The 20,034-nt window shown below is 38.0% G+C and overlaps 1 protein-coding gene across 4 annotated transcripts in view; it reads left to right on the top strand.

Annotated features, from left to right (window-relative positions):
* Nucleotides 1-20,034, top strand: part of SRPX2 (sushi repeat containing protein X-linked 2) — a 473,560-nt gene that overhangs the window by 234,320 nt on the left and 219,206 nt on the right. For all 4 annotated transcript variants that reach the window (XM_044057516.1, XM_044057515.1, XM_044057517.1 and 1 more), the window contains 2 exons: nucleotides 306-482; nucleotides 15,579-15,705. In XM_044057516.1, the coding sequence (XP_043913451.1) occupies nucleotides 306-482; nucleotides 15,579-15,705 (304 nt within the window). The remainder of the gene's footprint in view (nucleotides 1-305; nucleotides 483-15,578; nucleotides 15,706-20,034) is intronic.

Genomic DNA, 20,034 nt, shown 5'->3' with positions numbered 1-20,034 from the left:
GGGGGCTTGATTCTGTGACGTTTGGTGATGATACTTTTGTCCATCTTTGAGTGCAACCTATCTTTTTAGCTCCTGTAAAAAGGAGTATAAGATCAGATGTTTTTACTCAGTTAACAAAATTAAATAATTCAGCTAATAAGCAATCTATTAATTAAACTTCTGTGTATGCAGATTAGAGGTCGCATTGTATGAATATGAATAAATGGCTTAACATATCTTACTAAGGAGGAAAGACTGAAAATATGTGTGTGCACTATTAAAATAAATAATGCAACTCTCCTTTGATCTCTTTTATTTCCCTGTAGAGATTCGGTGCCACACATTACAGCCAGTGATGCATGCATCGTACCAGTGCTCAAATGGTGTGCGACTCGATTCCCGCTGTGACTATACTTGTTCTCCAGGATACATAATTGAAGGACATCGTAGTCGGGTTTGCATGGAGGATGGAAAGTGGAGTGGAAAAGAATCGATCTGTGTAGGTAAATTACACATAAAACATTATGTGCCTGCAGTTTCTAGCATGCTCTCCATTAATGAAACAGACACTACAGGAGTTCAGTTCTTTCTAGATGTTCCAAGAATAAGCAGAAATTTTGCATTTTTCTGGGGAAAATAAAAGCAGATGCAATAATTAATATTTAAAGGAATAGCAGAGGAAAAGATTATGGGAAATATTATTTTCTTCAGAGCAGTGCAAATCTATAGAAAAGATTGCCAACGCATATTAAAAGTGAAGTGCTGAGTTATAATTTAGCCTCTCTTTTATAATTGCATGTTTCTGTCTTCTGATGCATCAACACGTATTCAATTTTGTTTACTAGCACAAAACATATGTGAGTTTGTCTGATGCCAAGGAGGAAAAGTGCTTCTTTCTTGGTGTTTCATTATTTATTACTTACTTTATTTTGTCTTAGATACGTTCACTGGACCACAAACACCCTTTCGGTCTGACCTAATTACAAAAATAAAATATTATTCTAAATGTCAGTAATACAGAAAGAAAATGTATCTGTAAGATAGTTGTATTCTTATAGATGTTGAGAAAAACAGTTTTAAATGTCAATGTTAAGGGTAAAGTGGATTCAAACATTTGGGTTATGGTTACTTTTAGAACAAGAGTTTGTGTTTGTCTAAGCAACATAATGCTTCAGTATTGTATACTAAACCTGAAACTAAAATGTAGAAAGTACTTGCTCAAGAACAGAGTTATTTAGAAGGGAAAGTGCTCATCTGGGATGCAGGTATACCAGGTTTGACTAACATTCTGTGTTCTAGAGGGATTTTATGTAGCAGTTAATGAGAATCAGGTAGGGTAACCAGGTGTTCTTTACTGAAAGTGAGGGTTAGCTTTTAATGTTGAGGCATAACCCTAGCTGAAAACTGAGAGTTGTGTAACAGTAAACCAGGAGTACTGCTGGAGAGGGTCACATTTAGCTATCAGAAGTGGGGAATCTCTGTGAAAGTACATGAACCACCCTCAATGAATACTTAGCATGTCACACATCAGAGACAGAGGATTAGGGTGCAGTTTAAAAAGTTACTTCAGCCCTGCATTGTGACAGCAAATGGGACTCCTCTAATAACCACTGAGTTTTGTAATGCAAAACAACTGGGCATATGCTGGCTATCTGATGGAGTCTTGATTGACTGAGATTAGTGAGAAAGGGGAGAGGCCAACTCAAAGTGCTTTTGTCATGAATTAATGCATTGTTTTGATAGTGATCCACCTTTTGCCATGGTTAGCTACAATCCTAAACAAGAAAACAGCATCTACTAATTGTAAATGCTAACAAATCCAAATATTGTATATGCATCTGCCAACTGTTTTTTTTTCTTTTTGAAGTCTCCATGTAGACTATGAAAACTTCTGTGGAAGATATTTGACCTTACTTGTTCTTATACGGACAGAGTACAAAAGAAAAGGCAGTCAGAGCTGTCATCTTAATGAAGGATAAGATGACATGTTTAGGTCCAGGTAGTCAATAACCTATTATAAATAAGTGTCAAACTTGTATTACCATAATGTATTATTTAATTTGTTCTGAATTCGAATTCCAGCATTACAACTTAGAGACTAAGGCTTTCCATACACTGAACTAATAATGATTTTTCCTGAAGGCTGTATAACACACAGACATATGCATCACAGAGAGTAACATAAAGTCTTCCTCATACTATACACACCCCCGCAATACTACAAGAGCATCACTGACATGGTTGCCCTTTTTCCCTTGAGGTTCTGGGCTGGGGAGAGAGTCACCATCAGAATATCACATGACCCAGGACAATACCTTTCGTAATGCAAGAATTCTGGGCAAAGCCAAAATAAAGAGGGGACAAAAGACCAAAGTCAGGGACACATTTTAAATATTGTTTGTATAAACTAAGAAAGTTCCTAGAATGAGAGGTTTTGCATTAGCATGCATTTCCTGAAAAATATGAAGCCTGGAACTCCTATGTCTGTCATTATTTAGTTGCTTTTCTCATTCTTAGTGATTTGCCAGAAAACCACAAAGTTTATGAGGAACAGACCAAAAATAAGAGGCAAAAATGAGACGTATGCCCCAGATTTATGTTTGAAACAGGCAGCAAAAGACATGAGACATATTTCCACCTTTATGGGACACTAGATCTTCTTTTGTGGATCTCACACTATTACTTCTTAGTTCTGTAACAAAGGAGAAATGTTGGCCTAAGGTTCATACTTGTTCCATGCAGATGAGCACAGAGCATCTACAATCACACAATGGGCTGCTGAAAGGAACACACTTCATTCCTAAATTACAGTCTAAATTACTGAAGGCAGCTCAGTACAATATGTCCAGTATCACCTGCTGAGTTAATACAGGTAGCACAGCTCATTAAAGAACCACATTTATTTACTTACTTTATTTAGTATTTGTTAACTAGGTAGGTGAACTGCTCAGCTATGACCCAGACTCGAAGAACATTACAGAAATAAAGCAACAACATAATTAATCAAAGTAGTGAGAAGTACAGGTTATTGCAAGACATCATAACTGACAACAAAAGAAAGTAAATTATAAAGTTAATGTGAAATAGGCAATATAGTTTTGTTATAAGTTGGCAGATCGCAAATACTTCTGTATGCAACTCTGTAAGGCGAGACATCAAAATATTTTTATGCATGGACTTCCAAGATTGCTGCAAGCTAATCAGCAGCTTAACTACAGCTCTCCTAGTGTGAAAATAGAAACTGAGAGATAGGGGCTAGTAATTCTGACAGGTTTAGTCAAATTCACTTACTGGCTAGTTAGTACATTGACTGGATGCCTGCAAAGAAGAAACTTACACAGCCTGACAGAAAATCTACTAGAAAAGGTGAAGAGAAAATACTGACTTGGAAGAATCCTGTAGCTGTTTCCTAAACAGCAGTTTAAGCTCCAGCTTTGGTACAAGAGTTGGCTTCCAATAATTTATACGAAAAAAATCAAATGCACTCAGAGCTGATTAAAATAAATGAAACACTGAAATGTGCTCAGAGCTGATTAAAATAAATGAAACATTAAAGGAGTATATCAACTCAAATAACATAAGGCTGGAAAGAAATAGAAAAAGCTTTAAACAACTATTCAGATGAACCAATAAAACTGTAAAAATCAGAGGTCAAAAGATTGCTTGAGTATGAGACTGCCCAATAAGAGCTGTTTCAAAAATGGTAGAGTTAGAGGACAGAGCATGCAGAGAAAAACTGAGATTTTCTGCTGTACCAGAGAAACTGGAAATAACAGACTGTATTAATTTTATGAAAGCACAAATACTGGACTGGTATTCCACAGCAGGATTTATTTACTGAAAGGGCACATCACGTGCATGTTCCAAACCTGGCTATGAGAAAGCAGCTAGGACCTGAATTTGTAAAGATGCAATCACACCAGTAAAAAGAGTTGATCCTGAAAAACTGTGGCAGAAGGGCAAAGCATTAAAAATTGGAGACAGTAGAGTTTTTTTTATGGAAATGATTATTCATTCTACACCCAGAAGAAGAAAAACAACATTTCCCCCCTAATCAGGGAATGTCAAGAGTCAGGCATAGCATTCAAGCTGCTGTATACAACTGTCTTCATTTTTTCATGGAGGGTCAAAGTAATTTTTTTCATACAGAACAGACTAATGAGGAAGTACAAAAGTTTCCCAACAAAAAGTGAGCCATCAAACAGAAGGAGACTCTGCGTCTCATTCTCCTGATATTAAAGCTCATAGAGATACTTTGGCAGTGAAATCTTTTCCAATGTTCCAAAAAAAAAAATCCTTGAGAGACAGAAAAATGCACAGGAGTTGACAGGAAGATTCAGCAGTACCTTGGACTCAAACCAGTGTCTGGTGTTGGGAGATGGAGATGAACAGGAAGAAGACCTGCAGCACTGAAGTTAATGAATAAATATGAGAACTATAAAGCATCAATCACATTTGTGAAATATGACTTTACAAGAACAAATTTGGACTTTTGTTGATTTTGTTAAACTTGTGGGGCAACTGAAAGGTATACCCCACTTCATGTCATTAATGTTTGGAAGAATACTAAAAAGGAAAAAGGAAGAAAAAAAGAGTAACTGTAATACAACTATTTTTGTTCTTAACAATATTTGTATAAAACATTTCATGATATAAATTTCAGGTCTACAGTCAATGTTCAAATTGAACATTAAGCAAACGGCTGTTCATTGTACATAGACCAGCAAAAGTTCCTTTTATCAAAAGGCCAAATAATTTTAAAAAATTACACTGAATGATCATAGTTGACCAACATAAAGGGAACAGAATGTAGTACCTTCTTATCAGTAACAGTGGGTAAGGAAAACTGCCCTTTCCCCACTGTAATGCAATCTCAGAATTGGTATATATAATTAGCAGGGGATATGGGGGGGGCATAGCTCCACACAAGAGGAGAATTCAGTGAACACCGGACCCTCCTTATGTGGGGGTAATAATTAATAAAGAGTTGAAGGGTTTTATCTTATTGTGGAAAAGGTCAAAACTTAAGTGGGATAAGCCGATCCGTCCAGCAGAACAAGGTGGTTTAGGATTATCTGATTTGAGGGGATATTTTAGAGAAACAAGAGAGAGTGGGATTTTGGATGCAGATCATTAAGGATAATAATAACAGCCCTGCAGATTACTATATTCATAAAGTACCAGAAAGTATTCTAAGAACTAATCCAATATGAGAATGGAGAAAGGAGATTTTGCCAATAGGGATGACTGATATTACAGGTAAAGAGAACAGGCAAGAGGGGGTTGGAATTTAGGTTCAGTTAGGGATTGTAGGTTATAGACTGCCTTCCCTTTCAAGAATTGATATCAGAGTATGTGCAAAAAGAAAGGGATAGACGAATCTGAGGGAGAAAGACCTGCTCTGGTAGAGTTTTTAGTTGAATCTAGCACAGAAGCTGTTTTTAAAAAAGGGATAATTAGTAGAACATATAAAATATTGAATGATAATGACAGAAATCATTTGGAAGTGGCTAGAAATATTGGGAAGAGAGACTGCCTAAGCAATTCATAAGGAAATAATAGGAGGACATATGAATGGCTCCTAAATATGCAACAAAGTACAAAAGATTTAGGATTTTTGCTTGGAAGTGTTTACATAGGTACCCCAAGTAGAATCCAAATAATTTTTCTTCAGGTAGATGGTAAATGTTGGAGATGTGATGGGGAAGAAAGAGGTAACTGGCAAAATATGATTTGGGGAATTAATGAATTGTCAGACTTTAAAAATGCCTTACAGAGTATCCTGTCAGAAATATTGGGTGAGGAAATGGATGTAACTCAGGAAATTATTTATTTTATTTTTATGAAGATACAGGATCTGAACTGCCTAGACATAATAAGACCTTGTTAAGTTGAATTCTGTTGGCTGCCAAAAAAGCAATTACTAGAAAATGGAAATCAAAGTCTAAACCAACTGTAATTGAATAATTGAATATTGTAACCAAGATAAAAGAAGTGGAAGTGGGATCTTTAGAAAAGAGTAGGAGCAATTTACATAGAAAAAAATGAAAAAATTGTGGGAAGAATACATGCAAAATGTTTTGAAGAGAAGAGTGGTTTAAGGGAAGGCAGGAATTGATTAATTTATGTCATTGTGGTTGATGATAATTATAAAAAAGAATATATGATGTACAATGTTTTATCTGGGAATGTTATTGTAGTTTGTTTTCTTTTATATAAAGGCATGTTTCTCTATGTTTTAAGTGATAATTCAATAAAGATGCTAAAAAATATGTATGTACAGCTCTGCACCATATATAAGACTTGTGGAAGATCGACAAAGTATACAGTGAAGAGGAAAGCAGAATACCACTAAACACAATATGTACAACAATTATTTAACATGCCAGCTCTTGGTTCGTAAGTCATCTTTACAAAAGTAATGTCTTAAAAATGTTGTTTTATGTTCATAGGTGTATATTAGGCCAACGGCCCTGGAGCCTTTACAAGCCTAGCCCATAGAAGTGCCCTGGCATCATGCTGCCATTAGTTCCCAGTGCCTCTATCAAGTAGAGCCACTGGAGTGATCCCTGGGGTGAGCTTTCTATTTCCCATCCACTCATCAAGACTTCTCTTGAAAAGGGCCAGTGAGGTGCTCTGCTTGACATGTATGAGAAGTCTATTCCAAAGCATGGGCAGTCTCTGGGTTAAGAACCTGTCCCTCCACCATATTCTGTTGATTGTGGTAATGAGGTTGAGGTTCCTGGAGCATCTGGTGCGGAGGGATTGGTATTTCTTTAGGTTTAACATTTCTAACAGGGCTGGGTCAGATATGGCTTTGTAAGTCAAGCAGAGATTGCCTCTTAATAGATGATATGAGACAGAGAAAAGCTGGAGTTTTTTGAGTCTGTCCATGTAGGGAATGTGTTTAAGGCCTAGGATCCTCTTCATGAGGTACTTTTGTGGCCTTTCCAGCTATTGCAGGTGTTTAGTGAGGTCCATGCCAAATGAGGCATTATACTCAATGATTGGTCTAATGAGGGAAGATTAGAGAGAGATGATGACCTCTTTCTTCCTGGATGCAAAACCCTTGGTAATGAGATGTGCCACATAGAAGGACTTTCTGACTGCAGTGGCAATGTGTTGGTTGAAGGAGAGGTTGCTGTCAACCTGTGTCCCCAGATCTCTTATAACACATTCAGTGTTCAGTGGGCTACTATCAATGTGGTAATTAGTGGGAACTGAGTTTTTCCCAAAAGGAATGATGACGCATTTTTTGGCATTAAGTTTAAGGCTATCATTTCAACATCAGTCATTGGTCTCAGTGAGGCCTTTCTGTAGGATGTCTACATCACTTGGGGAGTTAATAATGGCTCTCAGCTTGCAATTGTCAGTGAACCTGGTCAGCCAGAGTCTGTCCATGTTGGTCTGGACTTCTGAGAAGTAGATGCCAAACAGGAGAGGACCCAGGATTGATCCCTGTGGGACTCCACTCATGACTGGTCAGCAGTCTGACATGGAGTCTGCTACTTTCACACTGTGGGTTCTAACTGTGAGCCAATTTGCAACCCACCTAGTGATATAGGGATTGATGCCTAGTTTGGTGAGTCTATCAACAATTCCTGAGTGGGGAATGGTATCAAAGGCCTTTGCCATATCGAGGTAGGCTGTATCTACTGCTTTCCCCTCATCCACAGCTCTGGTGACTGACTCAAAGAAGTCAACCAGGTTGAGCAGGCATGATCTACCCTTCACAAAGCCAAATTGCGTGGGATCCACAGTTTGGAGATTCCCTATATCCTTGTTAATTAGATCCATGATGATGTGCTCCATAGCATTACATATCAGACTTGTCAGGCTAATGGGGCGATAATTCCCAGGGTCTGTAGTCACTCTCCCTTTATGGAGAGGGATGACTGTAGCAGTGCACCATTCTGTAGGGACAAAGCCTGACATGAGGCTGTGCTTGAACAGGGCACACAGGTGTGGTGCCAGTTCACTTTGCAGTTCATGTAGAACACAGCCAGGGATATTGTCTCATCTCATGGAAGCTGTATTCTTGGCCTTGGACAATGCAGCTTTAACCTGTGCGGCAGTAATGCTGGGTGCCTGGCATTCTTCCAGTATTGTGATTGGTCCTTTGGGGGGGGGAGTAAAGCTGGCACTGAATCTGTCAGACAGTATGTTGCCAATATCTGTTGGCTCAGTATTGGAGGTATCATTGTGCAGTAACTCAGAGCAAATCTGAGTTTTGCTGTGGAGATTCTTGATATAACCGTAGAAGGCTTTGTGGTTGTTTTTAGTGTCTGCCGCAATTCTGCCTTCATAGCTAACTTTAGAGGTTTTGATGAGGGATCTCAACTTTTTGTTGAGGTAATAAGGAAGTTTTTCCAGTCTTGGGACTTCACCTTTTTCTGCAACAGTTTCTTCCTTCTGTTGTAGAGTTTGTTAATGGCAAGGGACCACCAAATTGGCTTCATTTTTTTGGAGGAGAGCGTCTTGGTTCTGTTGGGTATGGCATGCATTTATGTATGTGTTCGTACAGTGCATTGGTGTATGATTCAGCGGTCATGCACCTATTTTGCATTTGCATGGGTGCCGTGAAGTTAGCCACCTCTGTTTTTAGGAGCCCAAATTCAGCTTTGGAGAAGTTTTTCATGGTGGTTACTTTTGCTGTTGGTGTGGGTGAGATGTGGAGTTCCATGGTAATTGGTCTGTGGTTGGATCTAACCAGGGAGGAAATGACTATTGGTGTTGAGCAATGGTTGTCCATGCTAGTAATAACCAGGTCAAAGATGTTGCTTCCTCTAGTGGGGGTAATAATGAGCTGGTCCAGCACATTGGAATTAATGAATTCCAGGAAGCGCTGGGCAAGTGTATTGGTGCATGAGTAGTTTTCCCAGTTGATGGAGGGGTAGTTGAAGTCACCCAGTATGAGAGTGTTGGGTTGGACCCTAATAGTTTACAGGGTGCTTAGGAATGTGGAGTGACAGTCTTGGGACATGGTTGGGAACCTATAGCAGGCTACGACCTGAATCGCTGTCTTACTCACTGTTAGTTCTACCTGAAGTTTCTCCAATGCGTTATGCTGGGCTACTAGTCTGGAGGTGTGCATATCCTTTCTGAATATGGAGACGCCACTGCCTTTGGAACTTTGGTCCATGTTCTGGGGCTGAAAGGTGTGGAATGAGTTATAGCCTGGTAGCACAGGGGTGCTTTCTGCTGCTTTAAACCAGGTCTCTGTTACAGCACAAATGTCGATGTTCTCCATTTTGAGGAGTGCTTCGAATGAGTGCATCTTGAGATTTAGACTTCTAGCATTGAGCAGCATGACCCTCAGACTGCATTTATTTATGGATGTTACGGTGGTAATTTGGTCTTACACCTCCTAAAAAAGGCACTATAGGGGTGGCAAGAGCCTTAGCCAGTATCCGTAAACTTAGGGGTGACAGATGCAGGCCATCTCTGGCAAAGCATCGAGGTCTGTCAATCATGTCATCCCAAGCAGACAGATAGTAGATCCCCTTAGAATGACACCAGAAACTTAGCCAACTGTCGAAGTCAATCATTTTCTGCTTGTACTGCGGTATCATTCTGGGCAATGGCAGGATGATGCTCAGGGCTAGGATCATACCTGCCTGGGCCACATAATCTGGGAGCTCTTCCATGTCTCTTTTCATGTAGTCCAGGGAGGTGCATCTCAAGTCATTCACACCCACATGGACAATGACAGAGTCATACTTGTACTTGTTGTGGAGTGACCTCAGTGCATGTGTTATGTGTTGGATCCTGGCACCCGACAGACAGCTGACTGTTACCTTCTCCTTATTCAACCTAGTGAGTGGGACATCAGTGTGCCTCACTATTGAGTCACCTATGATTAGTGTATTGGGCAAGCTGTTTTGCCTTAGGGGCTCAGGTTGAGGGGCACACTGTATAGGTGAGCTATGTGTCTTGTGATTTGTGCTATGTTGTGGTGGTCAAGAGCATTTCTCATTTGGAGGTCTATGCTCTTTGGGTAGATTTCTATTGAGAGCCTCCGTGAAGGTGGGTGTGGGGTTTGTGTTTTTATGTGACAGCTGTGATGGTGGGTGTTCTGGAGGGCTATGTATTCCATGTGGTGTGGTGCAGGTGTTGACCTTCTCCTCTTGACCAGCTATTCCAGTCTTGGCTGGAGAGTGCATGTCTTGCAGTTTTGATATTAGATCTAAAGTATTTACAGCTGGCTTCACTGATGAGGTAGTTATGTATGTTTTTTCCTGCAGTGAGGTGAGAGATGTGATTTCAGGAACAAGATGATTCCAGGTGTCTGGTCCTGAATGAGAGAAAGCTTTCTCACCCATACCTGTTTTAAAATGTGGCTGGGTAAGTGTTAGACTGGGTTATCCTCAAAGGATATGATTTCCGCATTAAAGGCTGTTCAGTTTCTAGAGACGGGCAGCATTCTGAGTTTATAATCTTAAACAACAAGAAGCTAAAAGGAAGTGAAACCCGATCTGTTAGTGAGATTCATTTGATGTTTTGAATAACGTCACAGTGGTGGGTGTATGAGCTAGCGTGGGGGGGGGGGGTGGAATCTGAAAATGTTATCTTCTGCAACCCCCACTTTGCGACTGTTGTGTGATGTATGTAGCACTAAAATGGGAAAGCAATATTTGAGTTTTGGAAGAAGTATGTTTGTGGTTACTACTGTCCTAGCAGTTTAGGATAGTAATCAAGACATTGTAGAACATAACCTGAGCTTTGAGATGACTTTATTTATAATATTATCAGTGGGAGTTGTAAATGTAAGAGACAGATCTAGAGTAAGTCCAAGGTATTTTGACTCTGAGGCATTGCTGACATTGTTGTCATGTAGGTCATTTGTGTTAAACGCTGGTAGCAGAGGAACTTTTTGAGGAGAGCAAATAACAGAATTTATATTTTTGTGTGCTTGTTTTACCTTCTGTGGTAACTGAAAGAAACTCATTACAGAATATCCATAATCACTTCCTGTGTTCCTTGAGGTGGTTCATCAAGGAAGATCTAGAATTGCATCATATTCTGTGCTTCTGTAGGTAATTCACCACAGAATAACCAGAATAGTATGTTGGGTTCTCAAACATATCTCATCAGGAAATATCCAGAATCACATTCTGGATTCGTGAAGGTGACGCATCACAGAATACCCAGAATCACATTCTTAGTTCCTGAAGGCAGCTGAGCACAAAACATTACGCATCACATGCTGAGTTACTGAGGGTAGCACAGTTCATTCAGGAATCACATGCTGGTTTCCTGAAGGCAACACCTCACAGACTAACCAGAATCACATTACATTTTGGGTTTCTGAACATAACTCAGTACAGAGCAATAGACTCATGTGTTGGGTTCTTGAAGTTATCATGTCACAAAATATCAAAAATCACATTATGGGTTTCTGAAGGTGATTCATCACACAATATTCATAATCACATTCTGGGTTCCTGAAGTCAGCTCTGTTCAGAGCATCCAGCATCACATGTTGAGTGGCAGAGGGCAGCACAACTTGTTCAATAACTACATGCTGGTTATCTGGGAGTAACTCACCACTGAATATCCAGAATCATATTATGGGTTCCTGAAAATGACTCATCACAGAACATCCAAACTTACATGCTAATTTATTAAACATAACCCATTACAGAATGTCTGGAATAACATGCTAAACTCATAAAGGCAAATCAAATTAGACTATCAGGAACCTGGCATGTTATTACAGATATCTGACACCCAGTCAGGAACCTGGCATGTGATTACAGACATTCAACACCCAGTCAGGAACCTGGCATGTGATTACAGACATTCAACACCCAGTCAGGAACCTGGCATGTGATTACGGACATTCGACACCTGATCAGGAATCCAGCATGTGATTACAGACACTCAACAGACAATCAGGAACCGGGCATGTGGTTACAGACACTCAACACCTACACATTAGAACAGCCTTACAAGTGACAACAACAAAGTATCTGGACACAATAGCCAATGTGGACCATAAATGAAAAGTATAAAGAGAGTGAGAGGGAACCTTCCACAAAGACAAGCGTGAAGCTAAACAACTACATGTTGAGGGCCACATTCAGTTATACTACGTTACTTCTTTCACTCAAATCTCTCAAGATTAATATCATTTGTATCCCAAAGATGTGGTGGGTGGGACAGAGAAAGAGAACATAAAAAGAGAAATGTAAACTATTCTCTCTGGGGAAGTAAAACACATTGGAAACTACATTAGTATTAAAAAAGTATATCTTAAAGTTGCAATATTCTATTACACTGCAGGATATAAGCTGCTGGTGGCATATTAGTACATAAGAATTAGGCTATGAGCTTCTAATGAACGTCATCCTGTAGTCCTGGGTTTGAATACCTCAGTCTCCATTTACCTACTGTGCTATCACTCTGAGTTAATCATTTAACCAGAAAGTGCTCCCAGATCATCTGTGGAAGAAGCACTTGATGACTGCTTAACCAATATATTTAGAAAATAGAACAATACTAGAAAAAGAGTTAAAAAAAAACAGTAATTGCATGATTAAGACATCTCTCCTTAGTCAAATGCACAGAAACCTCTTCAAAATGCTCAGCCATCAGTTACATTGACATACCAAAGGTGATGTATTTTAATGGAGCTCCTGGATCCCTTTCTACAGAACTTCAGACTCATATAAATCAGAACTCCCAAATGAGTGGGCAAACCCATCTATGTTCATAGCAGGAAAAGTGTTTGAACCAGACTTAGTCTTAGATGCAGATAGTGCAGTAAAACATATCATCAAAGTTCAGTTTTTGCAAAGATTCAGGTAACAATTGCCATTTGTCTCCATGCTGGCAAGCTACAGAGTGCATGGAAGACCACAATGCCTAAAATAAACAGAAGATCCCTGTTCACAAAGAGAAAAAGCTGCAACAGCTGTGACCAAACCTGAGATCAAAGGCATCCAGTGATGTGACAGTCTTTAAATGCATGTCCTATTATGGCTGTCTCCTGGTCCCTGTAAAGATGGGCAATTAAAAGGCTTAACATCAACAGTTCTACATGATTTTATTTTATTGTAAGTTGGAACATAATAAAAAAGATAGCTAACTCAAGCACCTTTCTTAAGATCAACAAAATAGAAAGCTGGGACAGCAACCTGAAGGATGTAAACAGGGCACTTCCAGTATGTGGTCAAATAAATGCAATATGCAGAGCACTGTCTATGCAAATATGTGTGCAAAGCACACAGAAAGGATGCCTACTTGAGCTAATAGTAGCCTTAAGGATGTCCTGCCATAATGTTTCCACTGCATGGTACAGTAAAACAGTAATATACACGGCCCCAATAGCATAAAGTGTACAAGTAGAGACACTCATAAAAAAAAAAAAAACGCAAACACAGAAATGCTGTTATGACTGAAGGTATCAACACCTGCCTCATAGAACAACATGCTATGCTCACAAGAGAAGGACAATGCACAACAGTGAAGCTTAAGGAAATAACAACATAAGGAGAGAACTAGAGAGGTCCAAAACAGTTCAAACTGTACACTAGCACTGACAAAAAAATACAGAACTCTGCTGCAATGTAAAATGTCTTCATCTAGCTTAATGCTCAACAGCCATAAGCAGGCAAGAAATAATACCCACTATGTCAAAAATATGGAAGACAGTACTTATAAATATTTTAATCAAAATTTCCAGAATATACATATCTCAAGCACATGCAAGAAATGTGCAACACAGAAGAGTCAGGCAAAAGATCACATTGCCTCTACCAGAGCAGGCAAAAATGCATGACATAATAGAACAAACATAAACAATAAAAAACAACAAATTTTCATTTACTTCCCAGTTGCAAGTACAGTGAGAAGGATAAAAAAAATTCACAACAAAGAAACGCACTATATTTCTTTTGTCATTTGAAAACTCAAACATAAAACTCCCAAGCACTGTGAGGCAAGCCCAGTACAGATGATTCAAACAAAATTCTTCCCCTGCCAAAGCTGGAGAACATAAACAGCCAACTACAAATGTCCATAACTCCTTGTGTAGCTTGGTGGCATGTGTATTAGAACAATGCATAAAGAATATACATTCATAAAACAACACAAGACATTTAGAGATTCCATCATTTTTTGACTAATTTAGAGAAGCTTCCCATTATAGAAGCGGAATTGCAGAACCTAGCTCTGTCACACTAAACCAAGTAAAATGAAAGCTTTGTAACACTTGCAGAGAATGCACAGCCATGTGGAAATCAATACCAAAAATCTGACTGTCTTGGGCTGAAGTGGGACCATAATGCTCTGTCTTCTTACTCTTGTACCATGCATTGCTCTTCACTTTTGATGTTTTGTCTGACAAGCAATCCATTACTGCACTCAGCAGCTCAACTATGAATGTATTGCAAAGGTTCTAATAAATGCATTAAATGGCTATTGGTACACTACTGTATTTAGGTACATTACATAGTTTCAAGGAGAGCATTCACACCACCACAATTACCCTACATGTTTAACATACGTAACTGGCTTTCTCTAGCAACTAAATAGCATTTCATGCAATCTACCAGCTATCAGCATCAGCATATTCATACCCATACATTAAATTTAGTATATGAATTCTTTCACATTTTTCATTTGATTTTATTGTCACCTTCTCTGCTCTTTCTTTTAATGTGTGCTTTAGACACGTCTTTCATAGCAGTCTTTCTGTCATGGACTGGAGTGTTATCGTGCATTTTTAGAAATGTGTCTTTTAGTAGATAATGTGTAGAGTCAGTCATTAAATGAAACGGACAATGTGGTAATATCTTTGTATGACTTAGATAGTGCATAATACTTCCTGAATTTTCTAGAGTTTGGGCAATCCAACTTCCATGTTACTTAAGCCTTAATGACACCAGGATATTTGCTATTGCACAATACATACCAACTAGGACAAGTCAAATCTCAGCATGAAATCAAGAGTTTTAAACTCCCACTGATGTTATCTTTCTACTGTGGCATGCAAATTCAAATCACTTTCCTGTAGTCATGCAAAAAAAAATAAAAAATACTGATTACAATACATTTTTTTCTCCTTGTGGCTGATTTGGGTACAGCAATACTGTTGTGCAATACTGTTACTGTGTCTGCGACTTAGTAGCAGTTGTGTTTCTTGAATTTACATACCCATTAAAGGACAATAATAATAATAATTGCTGTTATTTGAGAACTGTGTATTTGAAAACAACATTTGTAGTCCAAATATATATTATTTACTGTGCATTCCGTATATTTCTAAATGAGTTGATATCTTGATCTGTGCCACACTGTCAGATGTTAGACTACCCAGTCTTACACAATTATGGCCATATCTTGTTCCTGGGTTTTGAAAAATAATGTCTCTGAAATCAGATTAGGGCTTGGAAATTGTAAAAGAAACTAACAGAAAAATAAGTTAGGAATTGGCCAGTTTCAAATATCTTTAATTCAGAGGAAAAAGAGCATGTTTTATGAAAAGGAAATAAAAAAGGGAGTGAAAGAATGAAAATATTATCCAGTAAATGCAGTAGTCTGTAAGAAGATAGTCCTGGAATAAATAATGATTGTTCTTTGTCTGTCATTTTCAGATATGGAGCCTCCAAAGATAAAATGTCCTCCTTCTCGACAGAAGTTTGCAGAGACTGATAAATTAACAGCCCGTGTTTATTGGGACAAGCCCATAGTAAGAGATACTGCAGATGGAATAATTAGAAAGCAAGTAACACTCTTATGTTTGACCATACTTTTATTTGTTATCAGTAGTATGTGTGTCATTTTTCATCTGTGAGTGACTATCAACTTACCTATCAGTGCAGAGTCTACCCGGCCAGAATATAATGCTGACACAGTAAATGTGCTCTATCCTCATTGAAGTGTATATTCTAAATGAGAATTCAAATAACTGTGTACCACATAACATGCAAATCCCTGTAGCCACTCCATTATCATTATACATATATACTCACTGTCTCAAATTCCCTTTAGGGACATATATACATATCTACAAGGCAACATATATTACATTACATTGATCATTTAAAGCTAACCTTAATACTGCCATGCTATGAGCTATTTAAATTAAAAATAAAACCTTGCATATATTTAAAAGACATTTAATATAAATGCAGCTCCTTGGTCCCTATAATCATTTTTAACACAAAGACTATTTATCTACATCTTCCGTGATCTTCCACCTTTAGAATATTTAATAGGGACTGTTGATACTGGGCATCTGATCTTCATTTAAGATAGTTGCTCATATGGTTATATGATTTCAGGACTCTCTCACTACAGCTCTTGACTGTCACACTTCTCACAGCCTATATTTTCTTGCAACACAAGTGATTGTGGTACTTCCTGTTACACTTCTTCAGTTGTGATGTATGTTTTCTTATATATATATATATTTTATATTCTTTCTGTACACCTTTCTGTCTTCTCCATGCAGAGGTGTAGCTAGCTCTTCTGGCACCCAGACCCAGTCCCTGATCAAGTCACCCCCCCCCCTCAAGTTTAGAATAGGGACAAAAAGTCCTTTCTCTTCTTTACACTGTAGCAAACCACTTTTTCCAAATGTAACAAGCTGCTGGCTATAGCTAACAAGGATCTCTGAGTGCTTCATCCCTGACAGAAAATCCACCATCAGCATTCATTTCTGAATGCCACTAATGCACTAAACCAAACACAGAGCAGTAAAGCACTTATTCACTTCAGCAAATCCATTATCAGAATTTAGGAAATGAATGCCAGTAATGAAGATCACATCCCCTGACATCTTGTACCCAGGAGAGCTGCCCTTTTCATCCTATCTTTGCTATACCTCTGCCAACACAGGATCCATAGGATCTGATTTGGCTGCTTTACCAACTACTTAAGCTTTAGACTGGTTTTCCTGTTCATTCTGTACTTTTTCTTCTTTCAGCTTGTATATTTGACCATTTCTTTCCAACAGTCTGACCTGTATATTGAGTCAGTGCTTTAGTGGTATCAGTAGTATTTTAGACTGCTTACATCTAGTAATTTACTTGAACAATACTAATATACATTTCATTGTCATGTTTTGTTCAACATGCACAGTCTTATGAACACATCTACATTTTCATTTACACAGCTTCACAAACCACCCTTTTCTAGCATATGATCTGCAAAACTGAGTAAATGTAGGATAGGACTTCCTCTCATGTTTACAGTCATACCTTCCACACAAGGCTAGAATTTCTGTTGTACATTCTATTCTCTGTGTTTTATTTTGTATTCTCTCACTGTCTGTTTTTCATTTCCACTGCATCTGCAATGTACTCTTTATTCCTTATTTTTGCCTTTTCATTTCACCCACATTTTATCATATGCATACCATCAATTTTCTTGATTACTTCTTTCTCACTTACTTTCTACAGATCCACACCTTTTGACAAGGTCAGACCTGTTTTTTTTTAATAACTTGTCCCTTGTCTTATCACTTCTTATGCCACAAACTATTCTGTGCCATAAATGAAAAAGAAAACAGCTTACATTTGTAGCGTAACCAACAGCAGCAAAACAGTGGAAAGTAAATAAGAAACAGCCTTAGTTACTCACAACAGGAAAAAGAAAAATAACAAAATGTATTATGTTAGCGCTTTCACGGTATTCACCGCATCATCAGACATACATTCTCTTAAAAAACAGAAGCATTTTAAAACCATATCAATTAATGACATCACAAATCAATTAACAAATTAAAGGCGCATTATCAAGCACTTAAAACATTTTTAAAAACTATCTTAAAAATAACAGTTTAGTGTTTCATCATACTTTAATGCTTCAAAGGTCTATCTTTCAAGAAGGGTTTTAGGGAGACTTTGGCATTCAGTCCCGGAGGTCTGTCTTCCTGAAGTTTAATTATCCAATTTTGCTCTTCCACTTCAGTTTTGTTTTTAAAGTCTCCTCCCCTTATACCTTCAGCTAACACTTCTAATACAAAGAAACTAAAGCTGTGATTCATTCCTTCTTTTAAAACATATTTTGTCAAGGCACTAGTTTATTTTGTGTTCCGTACATCCCTGTAGTGCTCAAGCATCCTGTCTTTCAGCATGCGATTGGTTTTACCAATGTAGTATGCATAACATATCTTACAGAAACTGAAATAAACCACATTTTTTGTCCTACAATCAGTGTAAAAAGTAAAGTCAATGTTAAAGTGCAATATAGGATGTTGATAAGATTCACCAGTATATACATATTTACATGCACTACAATTTCTGCATTTATGTGTACCATTTCTTTCTGAAGGAATTCCTTGGTTCTTATTTAAATTATAGCAAAGATACCTTTTAAGGGATGTGTTGTTCTTAAATGAAAAGCACAGTGTTTCACCTATCATATTTTCAAATTCATCTACAGCTCTTAGAATGTTCCAGTTAGCTTTCACAATATCACATATACTGTTAATATCACAGGAGAATGGCAGGGTGACCCTAAAATCACCAGGCTTCACTCTGTTTGGTTTTGAGTTTATTTCAAGTGGAGTCTCTTCTCCATAGTATGGCCTGCATCTATTCTGCTTTTCTCTCCAGACGTCTGTGATATGGATATCTATCTCTGCAGCTTTATAGCCCCTACTAAGGAATTCGACTTTAAGATTTGATGGTGCCCTTTCCAGATTTACATAATCAATGAAAAGCCTCATTGTTCTGAAGACCTGCCCCTTCAAGACATTTTTCTTTACATGTCGGGGGTGCATACTACTATTATGTAGGATGTTATTTCTCCTCACCAGCTTTGTATAAAGGCCTGTGTGTATTGTGTGTAGTTCCCCTCTACTAATCTTAAGATCAAAAAAATCAATGTCACTACAAGAATATTTATGTGTAAATTTAAGGAAACTAGTAGTAGTATGCAAATATGCACTAGAGTCATTCAGGTGTTCAATAGTGCCATCCCACAACAAAAAGACATCACCTACAAAGCGTGTATATCATTTCAGATTCTCAATAAATGCATTGTTAGATAAAACATAATCCATTTCTCACTGAAATAGCAAAGGTTGACGTAGCTGTTCGCACATGGTGTGCCCATAGCTACGCCAACCCTCGGCAGGTAAAATTCATTATTAAATGTAAAAACATTGTTGTAAAGTATTAGTTCTAACAGTGTACAGATAAGAAAAACCTTCCTGTCATTCCAGTTCTTACTGTTCAGAAACTTCCTGATACTAGATATTCCCCATTCATTGGGAATGACGGTAAATAAAGATTCTATGTCCATGGTCACAAACCAATAATCAGTATGTAGGTTACATGTTTGTATATACAAATTCTGTAGAAATGCCTTGGTGTCCTTCAGTATAGTGACACATTGATCTTGAAAGGGATGTAGATTATCCTCCACATAAATAGATAGAGGTTCAGTCACCCAGCCCTTGCTGGGTACTATAGGATAAATAGGTGGTATATTCAGATGTTTATGTACTTTGGGCAGTACATACATGTTAGGAGTTAATGGATATTCTACTTTAAAGTATTCAAATAAAGGTTCATTAATCAAATTGGTAATTAGTAGATCAACTACCAGAAAAGAGACCTTCTCAATAATCCCTTTCACAGTGGAACCAGATACATTCAAGTATGTGTCAACATCATTTAATAAAATGTTCATCTGCTGTAAGCAGAGGTCTTTGTCTAAGACCACAACCCCCCTCCCTTTTCAGCTGGTCTAATAACAGCATTAGATATATTCTTTAGTTCATGCAGTGCATCGTGTTCAGCCTTTGACATGTTATAAAACTTAGCTTTACCTTGTCCAGCTAATTTCTCTCTAATTTGTTTCTCACACATTCCAATGAAAGTCTCTACCATAGAGTGTGAGGGTGGAATGAAAGTACGTGTTTTTTTTAAAACTTCATACATAGATGTCTCTTTCTTAAATAATGCTTTTAAGTTCAAATTATGCCCAAACAACTTTAGACATTTCAACACCTCCACCAAATCTGTTCTTTGGGCAGGTATAAAATTAAGACCTTTTGACAGTACAGAAAGCTGAGTATCAGTTAGTGAATAAGATGAA

This window comes from Protopterus annectens, chromosome 15.part0 (assembly GCF_019279795.1).
Source record: "Protopterus annectens isolate FY-2018-M chromosome 15.part0, PAN1.0, whole genome shotgun sequence".
Lineage (NCBI taxonomy): Eukaryota > Metazoa > Chordata > Ceratodontiformes > Protopteridae > Protopterus > Protopterus annectens.
Note: the sequence above shows the minus strand (reverse complement) of the source record. Positions and strands in the feature narration are given on the sequence as shown.